Source organism: Protopterus annectens, chromosome 8.part1 (genome assembly GCF_019279795.1).
Source record: "Protopterus annectens isolate FY-2018-M chromosome 8.part1, PAN1.0, whole genome shotgun sequence".
NCBI lineage: Eukaryota > Metazoa > Chordata > Ceratodontiformes > Protopteridae > Protopterus > Protopterus annectens.
The window spans coordinates 315,569,134-315,590,227 of record NC_056742.1 but is presented as its reverse complement, the minus strand read 5'-3'; the positions used below and the strand labels follow the sequence as shown (position 1 = coordinate 315,590,227).

The window sequence follows — 21,094 nt, the reverse complement described above, 5'->3', positions numbered from 1 at the left end:
TTGGGATATGGTCTAGAAGGGGTAGAAAACCAGACTCCCACGGCAGAGAGAGTCTTGCCATCCTGTTCGCACCTAGTCATCGTGTCCTTCACCTGAGGCCCAAACAACGCTGAACCATCAAAAGGGGAATTGGTGAAGGACGCCTTGAAAGGGTCCACAAAGTTACAAAGCCGCATCCAGGCGTGACGTCGCAAAGCTACACCTGTGCCAGCGACCCTACTCGCCCCATCGGCCACACAGGAAATAAGCCGCATGGAGGAGTTGATGATTGAATTCAGGGTTGCCAACTGGGAGTTCATTTTGTCTCGAAACCCCTCAGTTGTTGGATCCTGCAAAGCATCACCCATTTCCTTGAGCATATCTTTCTGAAGACAGGTGAAGTGACACAAGTAGTTCAGCAAATGCATAGCAAAGGTCGCTGAGGAGAACATCCGCTTACCGTACCTATCCATAGTCCTAGATTCCTTATTAGGAGGATGGATAGGTACCGAAGGATCGGCTAATTCCTTCTTAGTGGCTGCGGCCACCACCATAGCATCAACAGAGATGCCCTTGGATAAGAATTCTTTGTCCTTAGGAGATGTAATATACTTGGACGGCCTTCGTGGGGTAGGTTCCACCGTATCAGGGGCTGTCCACGCCTTCCTTGCCACCACTTCCATGAGGGGGTCAAAGGGAGGAGATACCCAGGAGGTGGAAGGGCGAGAGCCGAAAGCCTCAAGGTAGACCAACTCGTCCTCTGAAGGGCTAAGGGTGGACCAGTTCCCCCTCTGTCTAAGGATCTCAAGGATGTCTGAAAAGGAGACATCCTCAGAGGAGGACCGTGGGGACCCTTCCGACTCATCCAAGTCGGTATTCGAGGTGATAGACTCGGGGGAGTCAATATGCTTCCTCTTGCATTGTTTCTTGTGAGGGGGTTCCCCCGAAGGATCAGGAGAAGCCTCAGAAGAGGAGGATATTCCCAGTGGGGAAACTTGAGACATTGGCTCTCTACGGTCTGGGACGAGAGGGTGGGTAGAGACCATCGCAGGCACTGTAGAGGGAGGAGCTGAGGGAGCCGACAGTGGAGCAGACACCGGGTCTAGCACGCTCCGCATGACCTCGAAGGCCGAAGATCCCCACTCCGAAGAGACGAGGACTCCTCCCTGCACCGAAAGGGACGGCTCCGAGGCCGATGTCGGGGCCGAGCTCACCAGCGCCGAAGCTCTGAGAGGGAGAACGGGCTCAGACAAGAGTCCGGTGCCACTCGCCCCCTCGGAGCCGACGAGGGAAGCCCGGTGCCCAGATCCCTCCAAGGAGGAGATCGGAGCCGACGACGGAGCCGAAAGTGGAAGTATCGGCTCCGACGCACCACAGTCACGGCTCCCAGAAGCTCCAGCTCCGAACTTGGGAATCGGTGGAGGAACTGAGGAAGGGATGGGAATAGCCACTGACCGTTGAGTAGGGCTATGGAGTATTTGGGCCAGTGCCTGGGACTTGAGAAGTCTTCTTACCACCCTCTGTAAGTCGTGGTCGGACAGTCTGGAGGACCGAGAGGAGTGGGATTTATGGCTCCTCTCTGATAAAAGTGGAGATCCCGGGGCTGAGTGGATGGAGCCAATGGATGGGGATCTCGATCTCTTCCTAGTAGATGGCTCCGACAAAACTATCGGAGCCGTCTGAGTCTGTGACCTCTCGGCTCCAGCTGGAGCCGAGGTAACAGTCTGAATCTTCAAAACATCGGCTCCGGACAGAGTCGATGTCGAAGCAGCCTTAGAGCCACCAGTGGACGGCTCTGAAGCTGGAGCCAATGCCTTGGAAGGCTTAGAAGGTTTCCCTGACGCAGTCTGGGTCAGGGAGCCTTCAGGCTTTAATAAGCCTCGAGGTATCAGTTTGTTTTTGCGTTCCTGCAGGACTCTTGGACTGAAAGCGTGGCAGACAGAACAAGAGTCCTGCAGGTGCAAAGGTCCCAGGCAATATACACAAGAAGTGTGACCGTCTGTCAAGAGACATTTTCTGACAGCACGAGTCACACTTCTTGAAGCCTGAGACCTTGGAGTCTTTAGACATCCTAAAGTGCTGTAAAACACAGACACACACACAGACACATCTTTAAAGAAAGGGGAAAACTAAGCCAATCACTCACACAATAAAGTATGACTAAGGGAAAGAAGTGAGGAGGGCCCAAAGGCCTAAGGAAATTAACAGGGGATAAACGGGAAAAACAATTAGGGGAACCCGAAAGAAACTAGGGATAGATAACTAAAAAAATATTTAGAGAAACTATCCTAAAGAAAAATAAGGGGATTTTAGAGTTTGACAACTATAAAAGGTCACTAACCTGCAGAGCCGGTAGAAACAAGCACCTCGCAGCTAAAGCGGCAAACGAGATCTGGGTATTTACCGCCTAGCATTGTGGGATATAGGGGAGCCTCGAGCCGGTAAAAATAGCTCTCGAGCTTTAGTATTGGCCGAGTCAGAGCCGAGGATCGGCTCCGAACCATCCAGCAAGAATGAAGGCGAGATTGACAATTTAACATCTGTGCTTTTCAACTGGAGTGTTTTCTGTAAAATTTTTGTAATTGGGGGGTATCGGGGGAAAGGCATACAAGGAGGCCAATTGTGGAGGACAGCATCTCTGGGTGACTTCCCCGGGGGGGGGGGGTCATGGTGAAGTAATTGCTGCATTTGTTCTTTGGGGGGGGGGGATACAAACAGGTTGCAGCAAGGTTGACTCCAATGATGGAATATCAGCTTTGCCACTTCAAGACTAAGAGACCACTCGTGAGGCTGAAGGATGCATCTCAGCCTGTCTGCAATCACAATAGACCTTCCCGGAATATGCACTGCTATTAGAAAGAGGACAGAAAAGATCACCCACTGCCACACTCTTGAGTGCTTTTTGACAAAGAGGATAAGATTTGTTCCTCCCTGCTTATTGATGCACCAAACCACTAACATATTGTCTGTCTGAACTGTAATAGTCTCCTGAGGAAGAGCTGTCTGCAAGGCCTGCAATGTAAGCACCAGCACTCTTATTTCCAAGACACTGATATGCAAGTTGGCCTCTATTGGGGATCAGGTGCCTTGGACCAATTTGCCCAGATAATGTATCCTCCACCCCATCTGGGAGGTGTCCATGGTCATTAGGACAAAGGGATGGCCATGGAAAATTTGTTTGGAATGTACCCACCAAAGAAGATAAGTTTTGAAACAACTGGTGATTAGTACTTGATCTGACAGCAGTTGAAGGATAGACCACTGGGAAGCTAGTAGCCATTGCAGAATTCTCATATGTAACCTGGCTAACAGTACTAGAGTTACAGAAGCTACCTTCGACCCTAGAGCTTTGGAAGACTATTCAAGCTGGAACCCTCTTTCTGCAGATTATCTTCTGAATTTTTTACCACTATTCTCGGACGTCTTTTTGGAGGAAATTATGCCATTGTTATTCGAGTATTCAGGACCATCCCTATAAATTCTAAACTTTGTGTTGGGGTTAAATATGACTTTTCCTATCACAAAAGAGATGCTTCCACAGAGTAAATGCTCCAACAACCAAAGCCAAACCAATAGTAAAAGTAAGCAAAAACAATAGGTATTGGAGCAATAGGAGGCTGTAGAATACAAAACACATCCAATATACGGTAGTAAAATCAGTTTATTCCAACAGAGGTAAGCGCTTTCACCCAGAAGGGCTTCATCAGACCATAATCATTCCCAAGATTCAAAAGATTTAAATGTCAATGCTGGCGGGAAACACATAACAGCTCACTCTTAAAGCATCAGACATTTAAATAAAAGCAAAAAACCTCCACTTAAAACTATCACAAAGTACATATACACACACACATATAATATACATGTATGGGTTCCCTTTAAATCATGGAATGCTCAGAACATCGAAGTTCTGATCATCGAGACCAGAACATCGATGTTCAGAGCATCGAAGGTGTAAAGTGGAAGTGCCAGGTAAGTGAGACTGTGGAATGTTGGGTGTGTATGCAGGGCAGCAAGGTGGTGTGTGTGTGTGTGTGTGTGTGTGTGTCTGTGTGTGTCTGTGTGTGTCTGTGTGTGTCTGTGTGTGTCTGTGTGTGTCTGTGTGTGTCTGTGTGTGTGTCTGTGTGTGTGTCTGTGTGTGTGTACCATCTGAGTTTTGGCAATGCAGGTAGGGTGCGGGAAATCTCCCGTTTAGTGCTACCGCATAAAGCGGTAAATGGGAGATTTCCCTTACACCACTGTAGTGCGATCACGGAGTTGTAATATTAAAGTAGGGGCATGTGGGGGGCACAACCCCCCACATGGGGGCGTTTGTGATTTTTTTTTTTTTTTTTTTTTTTATGGTTCATTTTGAATTTTCAATGTTCTGGTCTCGATGATCAGAATGTCGATATTCTGAACATTCGATGATTCAAAGTGAATCCATATATACATATAATGTATATATTAATGAATGCATATATGCACATATAAAAACATGAAAAAATGTATGCAGAAAATAAAAATAAAAAGGGAGCGCATTCCCTATCTTACCCTAAGCCCTCTAGACTTCAGAAAGGGTTTAATGGGTACTTTATCATTAAAGCCAGAGTGATGGTCTGCCCTGTGCCATATGGTCCACTTCGATTCTTGGCTCTCAGTATAAGTCTTGATGTCTCCACCCCTGGAATTGGGATATATCATTTCTATGACCCTAAACCTAAAGGTGCGGGTTTCATCAGTATCTAAAACATGCTTTGAGAGTGCATTAACAGTACAACCAATCCCGAGTTGTCACGTAATCGTGCTAAAGCACTACTCTGTCCAAACGTAAGGTTACCCCTCTTAAGATTCCGACCAGTATTCATATGCCTGCTCTTACAGAGATCATTCTCCACTAGCTTACTAAATGCAGCCACTAGGGGATGCATAATAGGGACATACTGACTTGTTTTTTTAAAATCTTCAACACCAGGGTTGGACTGTCTACCTCTAAATTCAAACAGCTGAGCAGGAGGTTTAGTGCTCGAGCAAACAAGATGGAGGACATTGAGAAGGGTATGGATGGGATTTCCATGTTGAGGGGAGGTACAGCTGTCCCTTATTTTTCAGAATTTTACACTAGTCAGGGTGCTACTCATGGAGATGGCCATGCAGAAGCAGAATCCATAGAGCACCTGAATATGGTTAATCAATTTAATAACAATGGATCTGAGAATATTACATTTCCTATATTCTACACTAAGGATGTTGGACATATAAAAAGAAGTTATGTCTTACCATAACATTCCATCTGTATTGATGATCCTCGTTCAGTCATTATGTGTGGGTAGTCGGTTCCGACCTCGGAACCGAGCCGGCCATCTTCCAAGCTAACGCCAGCCACAAACTTTCGAGCTAAACTCTTACCCAGAATTCCCCTCTCCCTATTACCTCAGATTGAGTTTGCAAGTCAAAAGAAGGTAGAGGCTGCCTCTGGTCAAATGACCTAACGGAACCAGATGGTGAGATCCACTATAAGCCTCAGGAGGGGTAAGGAGGAAGGGTCATAATGACTGAATGAGGATCAACAACACAGATGGAACGTTATGCTAAGACATAACGTCTTTATCTGATATTGTTAATCCTCGTTCATTCCTTGTGTGTGAGACAGAGTCCCCAGCTACCTTTATTCCTGGGAGGCTCTCATGGAAGGACATTCCTGAGCACCACTGAACCAAAGACGCTCTTCCTCTGGAGGCCAAATCCAATTTATAATGGTTGATTCTAGCCCAAGTTGCAGCTACACAAATGTCACGTAAAGAAGCTCTAGCATGGAAGGCAGCAGAAGTTGCTACCGACCTTGTGGAATGAGTCCTAATGGCTGTGGTTAGAGGGATATTGTGCTCTTTGTAAATAAATGTTACACAGTCTTTTAATCATTTAGCCAATGTGACCTTAGAAACAGCACACCCTAATCTAGGTCCAGAATAAGCCAAGAATAACTGATCTGATTTGCGAGAAGCCTTAATTCTGTCCAAGTAGAAAACAAATTTGCCTGTGAATGTCTAGGGTATGTAGGCAATACTCTCCCATTAGAATGATTGGGAAAGAAAACTGGCAATTCAATGGTTTGGTTAATGGACATTTCAGAGATCACTTTTGGTAGAAAGGAAGGATTAGTTTCTCAATGACACTCTATCCTTATGAAAGGTCAAGTAGGGCTGTTTGATGCACAGAACCTGAAGTTCAGAAATACGTCTGGAAGAAGTAATGGCAACCAAGAACAAAGTTTTCCATGAAAGAAACTTGAGGTCGCATGAAGAAGCTGGTTCAAAAGGTGGGGTTATCAGGGCTTGCAAGACTAATGACAGGTCCCATGGCTGGATAGGTTTTCTAAATGGGGGTTTCAAATGATTTACGCCTTTTAGAGAGGTCTTGCATAATTTGTGTGACATAAGGGAAGACTCTTGGACACCATAGTGAAAATTAGATATTGTGGCCAAATGAACCCAAATGATAGAAGCAGAAAGTCCAGATTGGAATAAACTTAACAGGTATTCCAGTACCACCAGCACCAGTGTTGAAATGGGATCTATCTGCTTTTCCTTTAGCCAAATAGTAAACCTTTTCCACTTGAGATATGTATTTCTGGTGGAAGATTTAAGAGATGCAATAAGAATGCCACGTACTGGGGAAAAAAGATCATTCTGCCTGGCAATCACAGGAAGTGTAGGAGCCAAGCTGCGAGTTTCAGGCTGTTCAGGTTGGAGTGAATCAGGTTCTGTGGATGAGAGATCAAGTCCAGAGTTTGATCGAGAATCCATGGTTGATCTAGCAGGTGAGGCCATAGGAAAGGGAACCAAATTTGGCGAGGCCAATATGGAGCTATGAGGATTACTTTTCAACTGGCGGGATTTCTTCAGGAATTGGGGAAGAGGGGGAAAAGCATAAAGTAGACCCAAGGGTCAATCATGGACTAGAGCGCCCCTGGGTGACTATCCTCGAGGGGGGAATCAGGGCAAAGTAATTGCTGCATTTGTAATTGATTGGGGATGCAAAGAGGTCGCTGCAAGGGAGGTCCCAGTGGTTGAAAATCTCTGCCGCTACTAAAAGGATTCAGGGACCATTCGTGAGGTTGTAGAATGCACCAGCTGAGTCTGTCTGCTATCACGTTGGAACTCCTGGGAATGTGCATTGCAATGAGAAAGCGGATGGTAGCCATCGCCCACTGCCATATACTCATGGCTTCCCGACAAAGTGGGTAAGGGGTTCCACCTTGTTCGTTAATGTACCAGACTACCGCCATGTTGTCCGATTGTATCGCAATAGTCCCTGAAAGAAGTAGGGAACTGAATGCTTGCAACGCTACCGCCCTCAGCTCTAGGACACTAATATGCAGATGGGCCTCCATTTCGGACCATGTGCCCTGGACTGTCTTTCCTTGAAATAGCCCCCCCACCCCATCAGGGAGGCGTCCGTGGTCACTGTAGCCTTGGGCTGTTGGGGGGTAAAGGGGCAAGATCATTGTGACAGGTTCTGCGACATCCACCAAATTAAGTCTTGTTTGCAACTCTGGGTTACCCGAATCTTGGATGAAAGAGGGTACTGAAAGGGATACCACTGGGTGAGTAGTAGCCATTGTAGAAGCCTCATGTGGAACCTCGCAAGGGGGACAATAGTGATGGAGGCTGCCATGGAACCCAGCAGCTGGAGAACAGAATGTGCCATGGATTTTTCTCTTGAAAAGATCGGTATGAGTTGTTGTTTTATCCTTAGGATTCTGTGCTCTGGAATGGATGCTCTGCTGTTTTTTGTATTCGACAGGACCCCAATGAATTCTATGGACCGAGATGGGGTCAGGTTGGATTTTTGCCAGTTTACAGTTATGCCTAGCCTTTCTGCGGTGTGAAGAGAGTATGCCAAGGCTGCTTTCAATAGATCTCTGGTGGGGGTGGTAATGAGCCAGTCATTTAAGCCTGTTCTTCAAAATTTCCCTTGCAACTAGCCAGCTCTTTAGTTTTAGCACTCATCTGTTTCTTTGATCTCAGCACTTGTTCAGAACTCATTGTAAGCACTAAATAAGTTACAAATTACTACAGCACTCAACTTTCCTCACTTGTCTAGAGGAAAACAGTTTTTAGTACTTAATACATAAGCACCTATTCAGACATGTCTAAAGGTCAGCTCCCGGTGTTTTCTCTTGTCTACCTGATAAATCTGGGCATCTTGGGAAAATGCAGCAATTGCCTCATGTACACAGACAACTCTCTCCTCCTACCACCCAACACTACGACCTGTGAGAGATGCACTATTATAGCCAAACTGGAAGCAAAGCTCTCTTCATCAAAGACTGGCCTAGACAGTCAAGAGGAGAAGGTAAACACTTGCACCGCACCACACTTCACATAGTCCCTCAAAACCTACACCACCAAAACACACACAAACAAGCACAAAACACACACCTACATTCGCTGAAGCTCTCAGTACAAATCTGCCCAGAGACCTCCAAAGCAGAAATGCAAGCAACCTCCACCCACAACACAACCCAAATGACACATAGCCCAAATACTCAGTGTGCCACTCAACTACAGCCCATAAGGCATAATGTACCCAACACTCTAGTCATAGGTGACTCTATAGTCAGGCACACTGAGGTTCCACTCACAAGGTTAAACAAGGAAAAAGTTACTGTCAGCTGCCTGTCAGGTGCCAGGATCCGCCACATAATGCATGCACTCAGGTCACTCCACAACAAGTACAAATATGACTCAGTCAGTCATTGTCCATGTTGGGTGTGAATGACCTGAGACGTACCTCCCTGGACTACATGAAAAGAGACATGGAGGAGGTCTCTGATCTTGTAGCCCAGGCCGGTATGACCCTAGCCCTGAGTAGCATCCTGCCATCACCAAGAATGACACCACAGTACAAGGACAAAATGACTGACTAACAATTGGCTAAGCTTCTGGGGTCATTCTAAGGGAATCCAGTATCTGTCTGCCTGGGATGACATGATCGACAGACCACGCTGCTTTGCCAGAGATGGCCTGCACCTGTCGCCCTTAGGATTCTGGATACTGGCAAAGGCTCTTGCCACCCCTATACTGCCTTTTTAGGCAAGGTTCAAATGACAAATTCATCACCGTAACAGGTACAAGCAAGCAAAATCTGAGGGTAATGCTACTCAATGCTAGAAGTCTAAACCTCAAAATGCACTCACTCGAGACACTCCTTAAAATGGAGAACACTGACATCTGTGCAGTGACAGAGACCTGGTTCAAAGCTCCAGAAAGCACCCCTGCATTACCAGGCTATAATTCATACCACACATTTCGGCCACCAAACCAGGACCGAAACACTAAAGGTGGAGGCTTGTCCATATTCATTAAGGATATCCACACCTCCAAGCTAGTTGCTCAGCATAATGCATCCGAGATTATCCAAGTTCAACTAACTCTGGGCAAACCCCCCCCCCCCACCATGCCCCAGGATTCCCACTCCTCTTTTCTTGATACACTGGAAAATATTAAGGTACAACCCAACACTCTAATAATGGGTGATTTCAACTACCCTACATTAACTGAGAAAACTACTCACATACCAACTCTTTTGCTCAACGGTTTCTGGAAATTATCAATTCCAACGCCTTGGATCAAATTATCCACACCCCTACCAGGGGCAGCAATATCCTAGACCTGGTATTCACCAACACGGGTGACTGGTGCTCCACATCAGGTCAGCTCCTCGTTGGTCAGATCCGACCACAAGCTAATCACCCAAGACATCCACATCCTGCTCCCACTCCCTATTAGGAAAACAACAATAAAAAATTTCTCCAAAGCCAACTTCACGCTTCTTAAGACAGAAGTGGCAAACTTCACAACACCCATGCAGATGGACAATAGAGGTACGACTGCTGAATCCTACACAAATGCACTTTATAAGCACTTACACGAGTGCATGGATCGTGTTATCCCTAACAGAACCAAGATGCTATCCTCCAAAAAAGGAAGCCAATCTGGTGGTCTTCTGCCATAAACAAACTCTACAACAGAAGAAAGAAACTGTTGCAAAAAAAGAGTAAAATCCCACGATTGGAGGAACTCCCTTGTCAGCCTCAGTAAGAAGCCGAGATCCCTCATAAAATAAGAAGCCGAGATCCCTCAAAATCCTCCAAAGCTAGTTATGAAAACAAAATTGCCACCGATTCTAAAGACAATCACAAGGCATTCTATAGCTATGTCAAAATCTCAATGGCAACACTCAGATCTGCTCTGAGTTACAGCACAATGACACTAAATATACAGAACCAACTGATATTGCCAACAGCCTGGCAGATTGGGTAAAGTTAGCACTGAACCTAAGGGCCCATCTTTATACTTGAAGAATGCAAAGTTCCTGTAATCACGGCTGCACAGGTAAAAACCTCACTCTCCAAAGCCAAGAACACAGCATCCATGGGACCTGACAACATCCCAGGCTGCCTTCTACATGAACTACAGAATGAACTGGCACCCCACCTAAGTACCATGTTCAATCATAGCCTCACCTCAGGCTTTGTGCCCACTGAATGGCGCACCGCGACAGTTATCCCACTCCACAAAGGGGGGGGGGCCACAACAGATCCCAGGAACTACCTTCCCATTAGCCTGACGAGCCTCGTCTGCAAGGCCATGGAACGTATCATCATGGAACTCATAAACAAAGACATTGAAGAGCTCAAAACTCTGGACCCCACACAGTTTGGGTTTGTAATAGGCAGATCATGTCTCCTAAACCTGATAGACTTCTTTGAAGTAGTCACCAACGCCATAGATGAGGGTAAGGTGGTTCACACAGCCTATCTAGATCTCACCAAGGCGTTCAACACATTCCCCACTCTGGAATTATAGATAAACTCACTAAACTAGGCATAAATCCCTATATCACAAGATGGGTTGTCAACTGGCTTACTGACAGAACCCACACTGTGAAAGTAGCAGATTCCAAATCAGACTTCAGACCAGTGACAAGCGGAGTACCAAAGGGTTCAGTCCTGGGTCCTCTCCTGTTTGGTATCTACTTCTCTGAAGTACAGACTAACACAGAAGGTATTTGGCTAAATGAATTCGCAGAGGAGTACAAACTAGGAGCCATAATCAAAACTCCTAACGATGCGAACATTCTACAAAAGGGCCTCACTGAGACAGATGCCTGGTGTCAAAGACATGGTCTCAAGCTCAATGCCAAAAAGTGCATTGTCATCCCCTTTGGTAAAAACTCTGTACCCATGAACTACCACACAGGTGGTAGTCTACTTAACACCAAAAGTGTGATAAGAGACCTTGGGACACAGGTGGACAGTAGTCGCTCCTTTGATAATCACATCGCCACAGTGGTCAGGAAATCCTTCTACGTGGCACACCTCATCACAAAAGGTTTCTCATCCAGAAAAAAAAAAAAGAGGTCATTGTTCTCCTCTACTCATCACTCATTAGACCCATTATAGAGTACAATGCCCCTTTTGGTATGTACCTCACAAGACATCTACAACTGGAAAGGCCACAAAAATACCTCACAAAGAGGATTACTGGCCTCAAACAGATGCCTTACGCAGACAGTCTAAAAAACCTCCAGCTTTACTCTGTTGCATATCGCCTACTCAGAGGCGATCTCTGCCTAACATACAAAGCTGTGTCAAACCCAGAGCTGTTGGACAAGCTCCACTTAAAGAAATCCTAATCCCCCCGAGCTACACGCTCTAGGGACCTAAACCTTGTCACCACAATAAACAGAACATGCTGGAGGGATAAGATTCCTGTCCCAGAGACTTCCCATACTCTGGAACAGACTACCTATGTCAAACAGAGCTCCTCATTAGCACTCTTCAAGAAAAATCTTGATGATTGTATGGGAAATAGGAAATTCACCCCAGGGATCACTTCTGTGGCTCTGCTCGACAGGGGCACAGAAAAATAATTTTCTTGGGTGGCGAAAGCCAGGGTAATTTTTTGGCTAGGCTTGTATAGGGCCTAGGGCCAATAGCCTAGTACCTACCTATGAACCTAGGTATGGAAACACCCGGAATCCCTGTAGTCGCAAGTGAGCTATGATGACTGCCATGCACTTTGCGAACACTCTGGGGGCTGTAGAGAGTCCGAAGGGCAGTACTTGGAACTGGCAATGACTGGCTCCTGCACAGAAGCGAAGGAATCTTCTTGATGGTCTGTCCACCTTTATGTGGTAGTATGCATCTTGAAGATCAACATAGCATATCCAATCGTCTTTTTCCAAGAGTGGGAGGATAGACTGAATTGTGACCATCCAGAATTTCTGTACCTTTACAAACTTGTTTAATACACGGAGATCCAAAATTGGTCTCCAGTCCCCGGTCTTCTTTGGCACCAAAAATAGCCTAGAGTAGAATCCGGATCCTATTTGGTCTGTGGGGACTACTTGGATGACCCTTTTTTCTATCAGTTTTGAGATCTCTAATGCTGCTTCTTCCCTTGGACTGGGTGGAACGTCAGGAAGATTTCTTAAGGGGACGGGACAAAGATCGAAGGGGATATGATAACCTCTGGCTATTATCTCTTCTACCCAAGAGTCGGAGGTAATGGTTAGCCAGGCAGAAGGGTAACAAAGAGAAACTACCCCCAACCGCTTCCAGAGGAAAGCAGTTGGGCCGCTCTTCAGAAGCACTGATAGGATTGACCAGAGGAGGAGTCTCTGGAACCCCGGTTTTGTGGACCTGCTCTGCCCCAAAAGGGGCATCTTCAATATGAGTTTCCCCCTCTGTCTCTAGGGGAGAAATCGGCTTGTGTGTGTCATGTAAAGAACCTTGAGACTTTTTATGCCACATCTTCCTGCTCTTCTGGTTTCTGGAGAAAGCCCGTTAAGGGGAAGAGTAACGGATGTCCATGGCAGCAAGGGTCTTACCGTCCTGTTCACATCTAGCCAGTGTGTCTTTCACCTTGAGTCCAAGTAACGAAGAAGCTTCAATGGGAGCGTTCAGAAAGGAAGCCTTGAAGGGTTCCGCGAGGTCACATAGGCGCATCCAGGTATGCTGTCTCATGACTATGCCTGCACCCGCTGCTCTAGCTGCTCCTTCTGATGCATGAGAAATCAGACACATGGAGGAGTTAGATACTGATTCAAGGGTGGCTAACTGTGAGGCCACTTTGTCACGGACCTTATCGGACAAAGCTCCGGCCAAAGTTTCAGAGAGCTCAGAAATTAATTCTCTTTGAAGCCTGATGAAATGTGCCATATAATTCAGGGACCTAACCACAAAGATCGCTGATACAAAGGTACGCTTCCCTAATCTGTCCAGTGCCTGGGACTACTTGTTGGGTGGATGGACAGTCTGGCTCTCTTCTACCAGATCCTTTTTAGTTGCAGCCACCACCACCATGGCATCTACTGGAAGACCTTTGGACCAGTGGGAGTCAGTATCTGGAGGGGACAAGATTTTATCTGGCCTCCGGGGATTGCCTCAACAGTGTCAGGAGCCTTCCATGCACACTGCACAATGAGCCGGACAAGTTCGTCGGCAGGTGGAGTAACCCAGGAGGTAGGGGGCCAGGCATGAAAGGCCTGCAGGAACACAGACTCTTCAGAGGTCGGGTTACAGGGCTGCCAATCACCTCTCTGTTTAAGGATTTCAAGGATATCCCCAAAGGATACCCAAGAGGGTGATTGAAGGGACCTTTCCCCATCATCAAAATCTGTGTCTTCCTTTAGGGACTCTTCTGGGGAGTCCACAAGCTTCCTCTTACATGAACTCTTGTGATGAACTTCCTCAGAGGGAGATGCTGGAGAAGACAGCGCAAGAGGGGCCTCCTGTGGAAGTGTATTCTGAGGTCCTTGTGCCCGGTGTCTGCTAGGGGTGGCTTGTGAGAGTCGCGGGTCAGAGGAGAACGGGAAACCTGGTGGCACAGGATCACCTACAGTGGCAAGAGCCTTCTCCATAAGTTGAAAAGCTAGTCCACCTAAGGAGGGGTGGGAGCCTACAGTCACCCCTCGCTCAAGCAAGCCAGCCTGCCGACTAGGAGTCTCCAGATGGCCATGGGACACAGGGAAAACCATGTCACAGCTAGCATCCTGAGAAGTGACAGGAGTAAAGTGTCTCTCCTGCCAAAAAGGAAGCTGCAGTTCCTTAGTAAGGTCTACAACAGCCGCAGCAGGGGAAGTCTGTGCTCTAGGAAGGGGCTTAAAGGCCGAAGATGACGGAGGAGAACAAGTAGGTATCTCAGAGGAAAAATGTTCCCCTCCAAGGGAGAGATAGGTCTTGGGAGGTGGGATTCCTCTAGCCAAAAGCAACTGGTCCACAACACGCACCACCTCATGTTCAGAGAAGCTTCTAGTGGATCTCATGGACATAGCTGATGGGGAGTCAGGTCTATCTAGAGATGGAATAAACTGAGAGCCCACAAAGGGGTCTTTAAAAGGAGAAAAGGTTGTAATAGCAGGTAGGATAGGTGTCTGCACCGAAGGCAACGGTGCTGTAATAGCTTGTACTATCTGTGTCTGCACCAAGAGAGTTGTCGGTGCAGAGAACGGAGTTTGCACGGACAAGGTCAGTGCCGTAGCGGTAGTTGGCACCATAGTCAGTGCCGAGCCTGCGCCAACCAAGGAGTACTCGGAACCAACTGGAGAGTCGGTGCCGAGAGCACTGTCAGTGCCAGGAAATCCCTCGAAGCAGTAGTAGTCTGCATCGACTGTATGGTCGGTGCCAGTGAAAGGGTCTGAGCCGAGGAGCCCCTTGGTTCCAATGCCGTCTGAAGCACACTCTGTGCCGTAGGAGTCGGTGCCGACAGTTTTGGAGCTGTAGGTCTCGGCTTGGAAAGCCTCGGAGCCAAAGAAGTCCATTCAGAAGACAATTTAACTTTCTTTGGTCTCGGTTCCTGGGGGTCTCCAGCGGGGGACGAAGGAAGAGAGTCTTCTTTGGGTAGTCTTTCTTTCTATGGGAGCTAGGAGGGGATGAAGCCTCCAACCCAGAAATAGTCTCTGTAAAGGGGGTTTTCAGAATACCCTTTAAAATAAGATTGTTTTTCCTCTCTAAAAGTGTCCAGGAAGAAAAATGTTTACAAATCCCACAAGGTGGGTCAACAGTTAAGTGAGATTCACCCAAGCAGTACACACATGAGGCATGTGCATCTGAAGTAGGTAACTTGTGGCCATAACTAGTACACCTCCTAAAACCCGGACATCCTTTCTTTTCTGCCATGATAGGTGAGAGATAAAACAGATAGAAGGAAAGAAATAGGGAAAGCAGAGTACCAACTATGGTACAAAGAATACCCAAAGGTATGGACCATCCAGAACTTTGTTTGTCGAACAGATTTGCTCAGCACACTGAGATCCAAAATCCATCTCCAGTCCCCTGTCTTTTTTGGCACTGAAAACAATTCTGAGTAGGTTCCAGATCCTTTCTGGTCTGGCGGGACTTCTTGGATGACTCCCTTGTCCAGCAGTTTTTGAATTTCTTGCACTGCCAAATCCATCTGATTTGGTGGAACATCAGGGATCATCTTGATAAGAGATATTCAACGGTGACAGAAGAGAATGAAAAAAGACAATAATGACAGATTTGTGGTAGTAAGTGGATAATGGCAAGGGAGAAGGATTACGCTAATATGTATTTATCCATCCATATCCCCTTTTCCCATTTTGCACATGGGGTCAGGGTGTCACTTCAACAGTGACAATCATCTTGACCCAAGGTTTACTCCACCAAAAATTGCTATTATAGAGATTACGAAAGGTTTGGAATAATTAATCAACTTTCAGGAGAGGATATTACTAATAGGTGGGGACTGGAACTTGATTTGCAATAGTGAGGATTTATGGGGGGGGGGCTGCCTAGAAGGGAAAATATAACAGACCTCTGAAGAAATGCAGCAGGGGACCTACAATGGGAAATATAACAAAACAGGACAGTTTTATGAAGAAATTTATGAAAATATTTAGCAGAGAACAACTTGCATAGTACTCTCCATTGTACAATAAATGGGCTGGACTAGACAGACATTACATTACACTGGAACATTTCCATTTTTCATTAAAAGCTTTGATGCACACACCCAATAACTATTTCATATCATTCATCAATTAACACGAAGATAAAAATGCAAGGTAATCAAGTAAAAATTAGACACGGTCACTGTCCAACCTACCTGCTAAAAATAGAGGAATGTAAGGAATGGGAAGTGGAAATTATATGAGGGGTATTAGGGAAGCTTGAAGTATTTTCAGAAATTATAGCTAGTGAGTGGGATAAAATGAAAACTAAGTTTAAAAATTAGGTAGAAATAAATGAGAAAGATATGGTTAAGAAGTCAGAAATTACTTAGAGGAGGATAACAAAAGGTTAAAATATTGCAGAATAAGGGGCATCTCACATAACGAAAAGAGGCACAAATGCAGAGTGTTAGAGAGAAAATAAAGGAGCATCTGGACAATACACATGCATTTAGAAAGACTGCAGTTCAATAACTATTTCTGATAGTAACTCATGAGCACAAAACATTTTAGCACAACGACAGACAGCAGAAAGTAAAGAGGGCTGTTGCCAAACTCAGACAACATACAAAAGGAACAACAAGATATCCTGTAGAGGTTTTAGAGCTATTTCAGAAATGTTATGAAATTTATATAAAGCAGGGAAATGTGGAAATCAAGAAAAAGCACAAATGGAAATATTTACGAAAATACTTCATTTATGCCAACATTCGAGGGAGATGAGGCTACACAACTAACAGTTAAGATAGGAGAGGATGAGATAAAATCTTTAGGAAAAAATCTTCAGGAATGTCTCCAGGAATAGATGCTATTCAGAAGTTAGGAGGGAAGAAAGTGATAAAGATAATTTTGTTTGACAGTATTTAAAAAAAAGAAAGCACCAACATCTTAGAAGAAAGCTGTGTTGGCTGCATTCCCCAAGGATGGCAAAGACTCATCAGACCTAGTTTCATACAAACAAATTTCAACTTTAAGCCATGATTATAAAGTGCTTATGTCTACACTAGCTATAAGGATTGCAAGCATGTTGCCAAAATTGATATACATGACCAATGTGTTTTTTGTGGAGGGGAGGTAGACACCTGACGACACTAATAAAAGAAGGATTATCCAGAGGGAAGCAGAAAGTAAGAAAATACAACTGTTGTTGATAGGTCTTTATTGAGAGAAAGCATTTGACAGAGTAAGCTGGAATTCTTTCATTAGGAAAATGAAAACATTTGCATTCCCTGATACAATAATGAAAGTTAATTAGGAGGAATTGAAGGATTGGATGCAAAAATTAAAGTGAGAGGGCTCCTCTCTGATAAACTGTGTTTGAAAAGAGGAGCCAGGCAGGTGTGCCCTCTTTTCCATTTGTTATTTGCTTTACTGCCACTGACGAAGAAAAAAAGGGATCCATAAATGCAAGGACAGAATTGGTATGGTAACCAAGAACAGTTGTCTTTATTTGCAGATGATATTACTTGGTACATGACATATCCAGAAAAGGAAATCTCAAGTTCTGTGGAACATTTAGAGGCAGTTTCAAGTCTTTTTCAGGATATAAAATTAATGAAGATAAAACAAAGGTAGGGTCGTAAACTGTTTACACGCACACAGGTATGCGCACACACACACACTTTTTTTCAGCAATACCCATATTACTTATGGAGATACAATGAGATGAAATTTAAAAGTATGAATTGGAAAGGCTTCTGGTATGACAAGTATGTATATGTAAAAGGAGACAAAACAAATACAAAAACTGAGAAAAAGTTATTGTTTACGGATATGGACACAAGACACAAGCCATGAAAATGTTTTTAGTCCTGTTAATTTTAGATATGGGTCAGGCATATTTTACAGCCAGAGAAAACGTGGACAATAATTACTAAAGAGATGAAGGAATTTACCTGAGAAGGAAGAGGGCAAGAGTGAAATGGGATAAGTTGATCCTTTCAACAGAACAAGGTGACGCAGGATTACCTAATTTGAAAGAATATTTTACAGCTACATAGTTAAGGCTCATACACAACACTCATAGAAGGTTATACTTCAAAATGGAAATAAATGATGAAGAAGCAGGAGGGAAGTTCAAGAAATAGAAAGAGTGGGATTTTTTGCTGCAGATTTTTAAGTATAATAAGAACAACCAAACAAAATGAAATATTTATGAAGTAGCACGAAGTATTCCAAGCACCAAGCCAACACAAGAATGGAGAAAGGATATTTTGTCAATACGGATGGAGTGCGAGTAGGGGTACAGACAATAAGCAAGAGGTAATGAAATTTACAGGAAGAAAACTGGCAAAGGAACCAAGGTATTGGGAACAAATAGCTAGAAAGATATGTAACAGACTGGGGTGAGGCCAAGAAGACATTTGGACTGCAGGCTAGATAATGATATCAATCTCTGGCAGGGGAGGCGAAGTATAGGCAAAGAGAAAGGGATAGGATAATATTAAGTGAAAAACCTAAGCTGATGGGTTTTTGTTAGGCAAATCTAGAACAGAAGCTGCTGTAAAAAAGGATTATTAGTTGGGCATATAACAATTGCATGTTAACTATAAGAATCAGAGGAGTTTAGAAAAAAAATTGGGAAGGGAGACTGGAAAAAGAAATTTACAAGGGAACAATGGGAGGGCATATGCATGGCTCCCAAGTATTCAACAAAGTCCAGAAGGTTTAGGATTTTTGCCTGGAAGTGTTGACACAGGTATTTTTACATCCCAAGTAGACTTTTCATCAGATTGGTAGGACAAAGCACAGTGAATATAAATAAAATGTCTCTAACAACTCCTCATAATCAAAGTAATAAACTAGAAAGATAGGGACACGTCTCAGCATCAGAATGTCCACAATTAGGCAGAATTCTGTGTTCAAAGTCTATTCAGTAGCCATCGAACTTGCAGGTGATGCAGCATCTATTACTACTGGTCAAGTTACCTTCCCAGTAACCTGTGACACAAAAGTGGCTTTCTCCACTACCTTTAAAAGAACAATGTCCAAAGGTGGTTCCAAGGGAGCAAACTGTACTTCAGACCCTACAGAAGAACAAAAGTGCTTGCTCTCTCTTTGCTGCTTTATTTAACAGGCTTGGCAATTTTAAATGTAACTGGCTTCAGTGATGAATGCTTTGAAATCAATTACTTTAGAGATCACAGATACATTGTCTGTAGAGAATGGAGCTTTAAAACTGATGATATTAAAAAGCCTATTGAGTTGGTCTACCTGGAATTTTTAGTAGACAGAGAATTCAAAGAGTCGGAGGTTTTCATTTTTGCTTTTAAGGACTGTTTAAATACATGAAGTTGATTCTCTCCTCTTGATACCGAAGAGTGGCACATGACAAATCCTTGCAAACATCACATTTATGAAGGAATGTGGACTTTTAAACAGAACTAGCACCTGCAATGTCTGTGGTGGAATTTTTCCCCCCAAAAGGAAGAGGGATGAAATTCACAATGCATAACAACTTTGGTTGGCAACAGTTCAGAAACACCAAAAAAGAATGGACAAAGGCAAAGAAATGCTCCAAAAGTAAGGCAGGCATCAATAATAGCCAATATACACATTCACAAATAAAGAAAATGTTAATCAGCAAAACACAAAAACTGGTGTTAGCTACAGACACAAGTTAAAAAAAATTAATAAGAGGTAAACTGTTAAATCGGCAGAAGTAAAGAAGTTGTTGTTTGAGAAGAAACTCAAGTATGAAATCAGGAATACTTCACTCCAAAATGTCAGAACAATATCGACACGTGGTCTTGTAATCAGTATTTATAAAGAAAAACAGAAGTCACTCATAGTCTTAGCACTCTATAAAAACAAATTAACAGCCTGCTGCCATTAAGCAGAGCCATATTATACTACTTGCAAAAGCAATAAAGATCTGGAGAAGTAAAGTGGTGTGCTGCATTATGAGCCAAGGAAAACACAAAGTAGTTTGTGAAAGTCTGGGATACTGAGCACTTCTAATGCCTATGGCATTGTTCCTATCAATCAAGGAGGGATGGACCCACTTTTATCACATCTACAAATATTAAGTCCGCTTGAAAACTATAGTCGCTTGTAAGAGAGGTCCGCCCCAAAGACCCCACCACAGGTTGGGCAATTATTTACGGTTGAGCACACACACAATAAATCTTACAGTGATGGACAGCAGGACAGGGACTACATTAGGGTTTATGAAGTTCAGCAAACGTCCAATACCATCTCACCAAAATCTCATCTTTGCAGCTTCATTTGGCAAATCTATAAACTGTGTCAAAAGCACTACGTAAAAGACAATCAGAGAAGAAATTCTTGTTAACTTACAAACTCTGCTAAGCCCATATACATTTCACTGCCAGAGTTTCACACACTTAATACCTTTTTTCCATCTGGCAACAAAATAAAGATATAAAACATTATCCAAGTCCATTACATGAACACAGCACCTCAATCAAGAAAGACAAAGAAAGTCAAGTATAAAAGGTTCAGGTTTCTCAAAACTCCATTACCCACCTCTCCTTCTTGTCAGCCCTGCTGACTCGATCACTATTGTCTTCATCAGTACCAGAATCATCTTTACTTTCTTCCCAATCTTTATAGGATGACACTTTAGACTTTTTGCGGTCTTCAGACTCTGCTTCTTTTATTTCACGTTCTTTCCGCTTCTGGGCAGCCAACAAATCCAGACCAAGCAGGGATGTTTTAGGAAAAGGGACTTTAAAAACATGCTGTTCATCTGAAGCACTTTTCTTTTTAATGATAAGCCCACCAACCTGCTTCTCAGGGTCACTACCTTCCAGTCTGTGAAGAGATGCATCTTCCATGGCAACTTCCAGTAGTTACCTCTTTTCACACACACACACAGGTGTAGTTTTCTAAAAAAATAAGGCTTTTAACAGAAAAGAAAGATAAATAATACATTAGTGAACACGTGTAAAGCAGAACAGCATAAATACAAGGCTCAGTCTAACAACTGTATAACTCTATAATGACAAATTCACTGCCTCCTTCAAAATAACAAGACAAACTACAGTAACAAGCATATACTAACAATGACTCAATACAGACCACATGGCAAAAAAAGATTTTGGACTGCATATTAAGTATTGATGGCAGAGAAAGAAGAAATGGGAAAGCAGAGGTATGCTGTCTGGTAGTTAACCATAATCAACAGCTT

General features: G+C 44.2%; 1 protein-coding gene across 1 annotated transcript in view; it reads right to left on the bottom strand.

Annotated features, from left to right (window-relative positions):
- DHX38 (DEAH-box helicase 38) overlaps positions 1 to 21,094 on the bottom strand; it is a gene marked incomplete in the record, with an annotated part of 1,902,786 nt that overhangs the window by 1,851,689 nt on the left and 30,003 nt on the right. The window contains 1 exon segment of the mRNA XM_044081902.1: positions 20,431 to 20,806. Within this exon segment, the coding sequence (XP_043937837.1) occupies positions 20,431 to 20,741 (311 nt within the window).